This window comes from Physeter macrocephalus, chromosome 11 (assembly GCF_002837175.3).
Source record: "Physeter macrocephalus isolate SW-GA chromosome 11, ASM283717v5, whole genome shotgun sequence".
NCBI lineage: Eukaryota > Metazoa > Chordata > Mammalia > Artiodactyla > Physeteridae > Physeter > Physeter macrocephalus.
In genome coordinates, this window is record NC_041224.1 from 107334500 (window position 1) to 107344415 (window position 9916).

The window sequence follows — 9916 nt, forward strand, 5'->3', positions numbered from 1 at the left end:
TCTAAGAGAGGAAGGCTCAAGAGGACATGGGTAGAGACAGGCTGCATGGGCATGGGAGGCAGATTGGAGGTGGAAGGGAGGAGGTGGGGAGAAACTGGTAGGCAATACAGGTGCTTGCGAGGGAGCTGGGATCCTGCGCTCTGAGTGAACCCTGGCTGGCCCTGACTCACTTCCTGTGACAGGCGAGCTTTTGGCCCGGGTTATACCTGATGCTCACGTATAAGACGAGCAAAAAGCTTGTTGGTCAGAGGAGCTACCGCCGATCAGCCTGGGTGGGGAGAGGTGAGGGCTGCCACCCTGATGCGGCTCCCCGTAGGGAAGAGCCTCTGTTCTAGGCACCCGAAGCCCTGGCTCCCTGGAGGCTGGGGTTCCAGGGCCTGAAGGGCTGCTCAGTGTCCCAAGGAGCTGTGTGGGAGGGCCGGGCCCTCCTCATCTGGCAGTTCAGGGAGGGGCCGTCCCAAGGCCCCGCCGTTCCCAGGTAGAGTGACACACATACACCCAACCGCCCCGGGCAGGAAGAAGCTGGCCCAGAGGCTGCAGGACGCGGAGGAGGCCGTCGAGGCGGTCAACGCCAAGTGCTCCTCGCTGGAGAAGACCAAGCACCGGCTGCAGAATGAGATCGAAGACCTGATGGTGGACGTGGAGCGCTCCAACGCGGCCGCCGCGGCCCTGGACAAGAAGCAGAGGAACTTCGACAAGGTGGGCCCAGGCTGGGCGCTCGCAGCCAGGGGCCAGAGCAGGAGGGCAGGCGGGAGTCAGGAACGTCCTCCCAGGAGGCAGAGGCTGGGAGGAGGCTGAGCCCAGGAGAGGGGCCCGGGCGCCCCTGGAGGTGGGGCTGGGGCTGCTCGAAGACCTGATGGTGGACGTGGGGCGCTCCAACGCGGCCGCCGCGGCCCTGGACAAGAAGCAGAGGAACTTCGACAAGGTGGGCCCAGGCTGGGCGCTCGCAGCCAGGGGCCAGAGCAGGAGGGCAGGCGGGAGTCAGGAACGTCCTCCCAGGAGGCAGAGGCTGGGAGGAGGCTGAGCCCAGGAGAGGGGCCCGGGCGCCCCTGGAGGTGGGGCTGGGGCTGCCCGGTGAGGTGAGCCGCGTCCCGTCCCCGCAGATCCTGGCCGAGTGGAAGCAGAAGTACGAGGAGTCGCAGTCGGAGCTGGAGTCCTCGCAGAAGGAGGCGCGCTCCCTCAGCACCGAGCTCTTCAAGCTCAAGAACGCCTACGAGGAGTCCCTGGAGCACCTGGAGACCTTCAAGCGGGAGAACAAGAACCTGCAGGGTGCGGGCCCAGGCCGGGGGCGGGGGCGGGGGCGGGGCAGGGAGGGTCCGCACGTGGCGCCCCCCAGCGGCTCCTAGAGGCGTGCCCACCCCACCCCCACCCCCCGCTGGACCCCGGCTGCCCCCCGCTGAGCGGCCCGCCCCTCCCACAGAGGAGATCTCCGACCTGACTGAGCAGCTGGGCTCCAGTGGAAAGACCATCCACGAGCTGGAGAAGGTCCGCAAGCAGCTGGAGACCGAGAAGCTGGAGCTGCAGTCGGCCCTGGAGGAGGCCGAGGTGAGGGCCTGGCTCTGTCTGCACCCCTGCCTCCGACCCTCTCCTACCCACCCCTGCCCTCCTGTCTCTGACTTCGCACTCCCCCTCACCTGGGGGTGTCACTGACCCAAGACAAAATCTATCAGCTCCTTATTCTTAGTCCAAGATCGTATACCCACTACCCCTGACTACCTCCAAAGCCAAGGTCTGTGCAAAGGAAAATGCCACACACAGCTTGATCATAGGTTTGTTTCCCACTGGGTTTATAAAGTTGAAACCTGGCCATCATAACAACCCCTCAGACAGGGTGGGAGCATGGGCTCCAGAGTCAAACAGACTTGAGTTTGAAACTTGGCTTCAGGACCACCACTTTGTCATTGGGCAAGTTCCTTAACCTATCTGCACCTCGGTTTTCTCATCTGTAAAATGGCATCAGTTGTACATACCTCATGAGATTTTACGCAGGACTATTATGAAGATTAAACGAGGTAACGTGCTTAAGCGCTTAATATATATTAGCTATTGTTACTGTTCATTTGTAAGAACCTAGCGACAGCCCTGATATTTGGAGCTTCTAACTTTTTTCACTACAGGGTGAGGGACCTGGGAAACAAAGAGAAATGTTTGAATTTGTGGTTGTAAAAATCCTTCCCTTTTCTATGATATTTTAGATGGGTCAGGTCATGCAGTGTTGGTACTGGAGGGTCTTGACAGTTGTGAGCTCAGAACCCTTTCCTTGACAGAGGAAACCGGGGGTATCCAGCACTTCCTCCCCCAGAGCACCCAGATGGCCTGGGATGCAGGTCCCCCCTCCCCATCTCTTCTCAGCTCTTCCCCTCCTGGCTGACACCTTGCATCCTCCCAGCCTCCCTTCCCAATGTACCCTGTGCCCTGACTGTCTACTTCGGTCCCTCTCCCCTCCAGGCCTCCCTGGAGCACGAGGAGGGCAAGATCCTGCGGGCCCAGCTGGAGTTCAACCAGATCAAGGCAGAGATGGAGCGGAAGCTGGCAGAGAAGGACGAAGAGATGGAGCAGGCGAAGCGCAACCACCTGCGGGTGGTGGACTCCCTGCAGACCTCCCTGGACGCGGAGACGCGCAGCCGCAACGAGGCCCTGCGGGTGAAGAAGAAGATGGAGGGCGACCTCAACGAGATGGAGATCCAGCTCAGCCACGCCAACCGCGTGGCCGCCGAGGCCCAGAAGCAAGTCAAGAGCCTCCAGAGCTTGCTGAAGGTACCTGGTGACTCTTGGAAGCAGGAAGTCACCCCACCCAGAGAGGGCTGGTGGCCGAGCTGGGGGGTGGCTTCCCATCACAGCACCAGATCCCTCCTGCCCCGGGGCCGTCGCAGGCACCTCCCACAGGTCCCACCTGAGCCACCGCCAGGGGCTCTCCACAGCATCCAGTTCAGCTGACAGCCTTCTGATGGGCCAGAGCCCAGCTGCCTCTCTCACGCCCACTCTCCTGACGCGCAGGACACCCAGATCCAGCTGGATGACGTGGTCCGTGCCAACGATGACCTGAAGGAGAACATCGCCATCGTGGAGCGGCGCAACAACCTGCTGCAGGCCGAGCTGGAGGAGCTGCGGGCCGTGGTGGAGCAGACGGAGCGGTCCCGGAAGCTGGCCGAGCAGGAGCTGATCGAGACCAGCGAGCGGGTGCAGCTGCTGCACTCCCAGGTGAGAGGCCAGGAGAAACCTGCCGAGCAGCAGAGCCAGGACATCTAGCAATGCTCTGAATCAGGTGCCCTGAGAAAGCTTATGTCCAACCTGGATCATAAATTATTTCATCTCTTGGACCAGCTCGCCTCTGTTAGTCATGGCTGCAGAAACACAACCTTGAGAAAGGGGTCTACTCTGAAAAGCTAAGAGTGTCATGGTTGGTTGGTGGTGCTTGGCAAAATCACAGATCTGGGAGTCGTGGAATGCATGCTGTTATATGATATCCTACATCTAGAAGACAGCCAGCCTCAGCTTGCTGTATGAAAATGGGGCTTTGGGAGTTGAAAGAAGCACAACTGCATCTACTTGCAATCCAGATTCTCCACAGAACACCATTTTTCTGCTATCCCATACACACTGTTTTCAGCTATATTCGCCAATGAGTTTTTATGTCCATCTCACTGCACGCCCCGTGGAGTTTTGTTCCGTAATCTAGTACATATGGGAATGACATCACCCCCTGATGTGGTCCTCTCTTCCTTACCCCACTCTTTCTAATCACTTCCAGGATGCAGTCCCTTCAACCAAGTTGTTCCCATTTTCCTTGAAATATTTTCATACTCCTGCACAGACATGTTACTGCAGAGCTCAGGAGTAGAACTACAGACCCTTTCCTGCTTGAAGTCTTTCTTCAGAGCTGAGTCCCTTTAGATATAATGTCTAGAATATATCTATTTTCATAGGAAAAGAGAAAGCAGGTGCAAAACAAGGAAAATACTAAAAGCAAGACATGTTCTTTAAAAATGACCAGTTCTAATGTTCTCTGGATAAAAGTGTAGAATCAGGCAGCAAAGCCTCTATTCAATAGTTTTCTTTACCTTTCTCTAGAACACCAGCCTCATCAACCAGAAGAAGAAGATGGAGGCAGACCTGTCCCAGCTTCAGAGCGAAGTGGAGGAGGCAGTGCAGGAGTGCAGGAACGCCGAGGAGAAGGCCAAGAAGGCCATCACGGACGTGAGTGGCCGCTCCCCTTCTTGCCCTCCCCCAAAGCCTCGAACCAGGGCCGTGGGTCCAGGCCAGGCCACTGTGCTGGCACAGCGGTGACTCTGCCACTCTGTGGGTGTGAGGGCCTCGGGAGCAAACGCCAGCATGGGAAAGAGGTGATCCTTAATGGGAAAGAAGAGACCCCGGGGCCCTGTTCTTTTACGCTCTCTCCCGTGCACAGGCCGCCATGATGGCGGAGGAGCTGAAGAAGGAGCAGGACACGAGCGCGCACCTGGAGCGCATGAAGAAGAACATGGAGCAGACCATCAAGGACCTGCAGCACCGGCTGGACGAGGCCGAGCAGATCGCCCTCAAGGGCGGCAAGAAGCAGCTGCAGAAGCTGGAGGCCCGGGTGCGGGAGCTGGAGAACGAGCTGGAAGCCGAGCAGAAGCGCGTCGCGGAGTCGATCAAGGGCATGAGGAAGAGTGAGCGCCGCATCAAGGAGCTCACCTACCAGGTGCGGGCGCCGCGGCTGCTCTGGGGCCGGGCCCTTAGGAGGGGACGTGAAAGCGCATCCCTCACCCCACCTCCTGGCCCACACAGGCCCCACACAGAGCCACCCAGCCCTCCTGCCACCTGCTCCTTGAGAAGCTGTCTTGAGATTAATTTTCTTTCACAATCTCTGGAGACCGTTTGGCTTGAGTCCCTGAATTTTTCTAGCGAAGGGAGAATCTACTTCTACTCCTTGAAAGCTCTCTGAACCAGCATTTCCCCAGTTTTTAATAACCTGAAGTGCTACCATGAAGGCTTCAGAACAGTCCAAGCAATCTTTCCACCAGCCTCAGAGGCAGGGGCATTGTGTGGCATTTTAGTGATAAAAGTCAGGGATGGGAAAAGACTCAGATCTTCCATGGAACTTCTGGGACAACAAACAGAAGGCCTTAGAGAAAGAAATCCCAAAATGTTCTAAGCCCTCCATCTGTATAGCTCAGAGCTTATGCCCTTGACCTGTTATTTTCACAGTGTGCCTGGGAAGGAGAGACAGAGAAAGGGGGTATTGGTCCATTAGATAGCTGGATATGAGAGGCACAGGAAAGAGATACAGGTGTAGAACTTCAGGTGTATCGTGGCCATAAGTGGCAATAGCATCCTGGCACATGCAATGGTCAGGAATGATCACGCGACATTGGAGCCACTGGTGCCCGATACTTGACCCAGTACGATGTATGTTGGGTTATCATAGATTAGAATGATCTGGATTATGATAAGCCCTTCTTTCTGCTTTCCTCATTAGTCCTCTCTGGTCACTCCAGAACCACTGGCCAAGAGCACCTCTGGTGCTCCAGATTAGAGCTGGAACAGCCCTGATGTCTCCATATTATCAGATGAAGAAATCCCGTTTGGTTCCGAGCCCCTCCTCCCATTTCTCACCTTAGGGCCACAGCCCTCCTTGCTTTTTAGATACTGGACTGAGGACCTTGCCGTGCCCTCTAACCCATAAGTAGTGTCAGAGATGAAGCTTCCCCGCCACCTCTTTGACCTGGCCTGTTGGACGGAGGAACTGCTAAGGCGTGAGGAGAAGATGGGGTGGTGAGGGAGGGAAAGATAATCGCTCTTGTTCCTCCCCCAAAACTGGCTTCTCCCACCCATATGCCCCCAGACGGAGGAGGACAGGAAAAACCTGCTGCGGCTGCAGGACCTGGTGGACAAGCTGCAGCTGAAGGTCAAGGCCTACAAGCGCCAGGCCGAGGTCAGGATATTGCATTCAGGGTAAAGCTGATGAGTGGGGAAGGGGCTGCAGTGCTTCCCCTGACTATGCCGTACTCACTTCTGCCCGACCCCCAGACGGAGGAGGACAGGAAGAACCTGCTGCGGCTACAGGACCTGGTGGACAAGCTGCAGCTGAAGGTCAAGGCCTACAAGCGCCAGGCCGAGGAGGCGGTGAGTTCATGGTTTTCTCCACACACCCCTCCTATGTGTCAGAACCAACAAGTGTCCACCCCAGCGTGAGGCCTGGATGGAGGGTTTGCTATTCACTTTAACTCTCAAACTCAGAGCTGTGTCAGGCACTCTAAGTGAATAAGAGCAAAGCTTATTCCACCCAGGACCTGCCCACAATCTGCTTATAATCCAAAGGATTATAAGCCCAAAGGAAGGCAGTGCAGCTGCTGATGCAGGTCAGGGGGCCAGCCAGTGCTGAAGGCTGGAAGGTGGCAGGAGAACTGGGCCTGGAGGAGGACCTGAGCAGGCATAGCACAGTGGGGAGGACATCCGGGTGAGCACAGAAGTGTGGATGTGACATGCTGATGAGCACACCAGTGCAGGAACCCCCGGCGGTCCAGGAGCATCTGTCAGAGTCACAGTTGGACAGGTGTGGTGAAGCTGGATTCTGAGGGCAGGGAGACCAGGCAGCGTGGGATTCCTCTTGGGCAGTGAGTGGCTGGGAGTCTGAGTGCCGGACAAGTTTGAGGAGGGGGCCAAGCCAGGAGCAGGACACCCTTGGCAAGGCTGTTGCAGGAACACGGGTGAGGGGTAAGAGCGCTGAGTCCCTGGTCAGGCACAGGGAGTCCCCCAGACTAGGAGGCTGGGCCCCCTCTCGCCTCATCCTCCCGCCCCCCCGCCGAAACCCCACAGGAGGAACAGGCCAACACCAACCTGTCCAAGTTCCGCAAGGTACAGCACGAGCTGGATGAGGCAGAGGAGCGGGCGGACATCGCCGAGTCCCAGGTCAACAAGCTGCGGGCCAAGAGCCGCGACATCGGCGCCAAGGTGGGTTTCCCGCACGGCAGCACCCACACACACATCAGTCCCCCTCGGACAGAGCCCCTTGCACCAGCATCCCTCCCCTTCATTCACCCCCACAGCTGAACCCCACGACCCCAGAGGCAGGGTAACTCAGTCCTCCATGATTTCTAGGGTTCCTCCCTTTCTGACTACCAATGATTTTGTGAATCCCAGCCCTAGGGTGGTCAGCAAAGACCCCAAATGATAGACACCTAGTGTGTCCCAATTTCCCCCAACTGCTATTTCTACTTCTCTTCCACCTAGTTTAGGCCTTCAACCTTGTAATTCCAACCTAAGATGTACCTCCCAGAGGACCCCTTGTCCTCACCCAGGAAGCCTCCCTCCTGCTGACCCTAGAGCCCTACCCTCCAGAACTTGCCCTCCACACTGACCCCTAGGACCCATCTCCCACCACCAGGGGGCCTCCCCACATGGGGGCCCATCTCCCCTTTGTTGCCTGTGCCCATCCCTGCCCAACACCCACCTCTCCGGAGCTAGTTTGGACTTTGTTTCCTTCCCAAAGGGCTTGAACGAGGAGTAGCTGTGCCACATCTCCTTGATCTGCCCCATCCTGAGGGTGCAACGAAGCTCCCAGTCCTGGAGGCCGGAGAGCAGCCCCTTTAGAGGAAGCGGAATAAAGCAATTTTCCTTGAAGTGAGATCCTGACTCTAGACTCTTCTTCACAGTCTGCCAGCCACAGGAACACAAGGACATGGACACGGGGTGGGGGTGGGTGCTCCAGAGGAGGAGTCCAGACCCAGGAGGCCTCCCTGGGGAGCCTGTGAGGCTCTGAGCATCCTTGTGCAGCCCTGCCAGGTGCTCCCCTTCACCTCCTCCTCAGCAGGGGACACCTCTCCTGCCAGCCCTCTCCCTGGCCCAGAGACCCTGGGAGTTAAAGAAGATTTAAGGAGGCCCTTAAGGCTCTCCTAGAGCAAGTGAGCCCACCTGCATGGACCTACACCCCAGATCTGATAAACACTACCCTCACCTCTGACAATACTGAGGCTGGGCTGTGGGGAGGAGGTTTGGTGTGTAAGGGTGCCCCCTGAGGCGTGACCCACTTGGGCAGGGGGGGCCCCCAGCCCCAGTCCGAGGCAGGTATCTGAGGGGGCACGAGGACTTGCATCCACAGCCCACCCCCTTCCAGACACAGCCTCCACGGTCTCCAACCACCTCCCCATCATGACCAGGAGAGCTGTACCCTAGCCCACCTTCCTCTCTTCCTCACCTCCTCCCGGGGCCTCGCCCTTGGTCCAAGGCACTCCATTCTTCTCCCTCGTTACTTCCCACGGTAGCTTCCGTTCCCGAGGACCCTCCTCGTCTGGTCTTGCTGGAAGACAGGGGTCCTTTGGCCCATTTAGAGCAGGCCATCTGGAGGGGAGGCAGGCAGAGGAGGGATGGGGAGAGTCACGTGTGAGCAGGACCCTGGGGAAGGGAGGGGAGGGGAGGGGTTGCCGGAGGGCTGGAAAGTGGAGGAAGGAGCAGGCTCCCCTCCAACTAAACAAGCCTAGCCCCCCTGGAGTCGCTGCCACACCTGGGCTGCTCAGGGAAGGCCTGGGGCTATGGGCCACAGAGGGCAGGGGCTTGGGAGGCCCTGGCCTGAATCTCCCCCATGCACCACACAGAGCCACTCTGGGCTCTGAGCTCCCAATGCAGCAGCCAGGAAGGAGGGAATGCCTGTATTAGAGAACGGGAGGAGAGGGAGAGGGGAGAAGGGGAATAGGGAAGGAAAAAGGCAAGACCTGAGGGGCGGGGCAGTGGAGAGAGAGGGAGAAGTCTCAAAAGCCTGGAGGAAACCAACAGAGAGAAAAGATAGAGGAAGTGCTGTGTCCTCCCTTGGAAAGACCCACAGCCTGTCCCACCTCTCTCCTCACATCCTCCTCCACTCTCCTCACCTAGCACTTCTCCTCTTCCTAGGAAGAACTTGGAGAGCAATGAGGAGATAAGTGAAGGAAAGAGAGGGACACACTTGAAAAGGGAGACGCAGGGGATGCCCAGAGGATCCAAGCTCCCAGAGCAGAGGAGAGAGGCTGAGGAACAGCCAGAGACTGGGCAGCAGACCGGGGGATGGGGGGCGGTTGACAGGGCTGGCAGCCGAGCCACGGAAGGAGGGTGCTGAGAGAGGAGGGGAGAGGAGACAGGGAGGGTAAGCCTTGGACCGAGAAGCTGGGAGAGCGAGGTGGGCGGTACTGGGCAAAGGAGAGAATCCTGGGTCACCTTCAGATGACAGCAAAATCAAGAAAGTGGAGAACAGTCAGGTTAGAGAGAAGCAGATGAAGACCCTGGAGCAGGTTGTGGAGGCAGAGATGGAACAGGCGGCGAGCGAGCCGAGGGTGCGCTTAGAGAAGGCAGAGACTCATGGAAATGCAGGCATGTCAGACCCCGCGATGGGCAGACACACGGTGCCAAGGAGAATCAGAGGCCAGGCCCAATTTTGAGACAGGGAACCAGGCAGAGGGAAAGGGAGACAGACATACAGGGAGCCAGGCAAAAGAGGGGCAACCCGGTGCCAAGGCTAGCCCTGCCTCCTCGTCCCCTTCCCTGTGGAAGGAGTCTCCATCCCGTGCCCTCACTGTCCAGGACTTCTAGCAGAATGAGGAATTGCTTTAGGAAGCAGTTGAGGGAGGACGGAGAGCAGGGATGGATGTGAGAGCTGGGGAGAGAAGGGGGCCTAGGAAAGGGAGAGGAGGGCAAACCAGACCAGACAGGGAGCAGAGCCCTGGGACCAATTTAACCCCTCCCCTCCTCCTCCTTCCACAGGAGACAGTGGGAACTGCCTGCCTACCCCTCACCCCCACTCCACCTGTACCCAGTCTGGCCTGCTCAGGACATAGGGTTCCCTGAGGACAAAGCCTAGTCTTTGTCATCTGGGCCTGACCCAGCTTGACCTGGTGTTCCCAGCCCCTTATCACGTCCCCATGGCGATGGAAACCAGGCAGTGACGCACTGGGCCACGGGCTGACCG

At 58.0% G+C, this 9916-nt stretch overlaps 1 protein-coding gene across 2 annotated transcripts in view; it reads left to right on the forward strand.

Annotated features, from left to right (window-relative positions):
* The window catches only part of MYH6 (myosin heavy chain 6), a 31169-nt gene that overhangs the window by 16450 nt on the left and 4803 nt on the right, over window positions 1-9916 (forward strand). The window contains exons 28-37 of one of the 2 annotated variants that reach the window (XM_024133659.2): window positions 516-699; window positions 1104-1269; window positions 1421-1545; window positions 2449-2757; window positions 2998-3201; window positions 4072-4197; window positions 4409-4684; window positions 6013-6108; window positions 6802-6936; window positions 7475-7611. In XM_024133659.2, the coding sequence (XP_023989427.1) occupies window positions 516-699; window positions 1104-1269; window positions 1421-1545; window positions 2449-2757; window positions 2998-3201; window positions 4072-4197; window positions 4409-4684; window positions 6013-6108; window positions 6802-6936; window positions 7475-7492 (1639 nt within the window). In that variant the 3' untranslated portion in view covers window positions 7493-7611. Of the gene's footprint in view, window positions 1-515; window positions 700-1103; window positions 1270-1420; window positions 1546-2448; window positions 2758-2997; window positions 3202-4071; window positions 4198-4408; window positions 4685-6012; window positions 6109-6801; window positions 6937-7474; window positions 7612-9916 lie in introns of those variants that run through there. The other variant, XM_024133656.3, reaches the window with a different exon arrangement.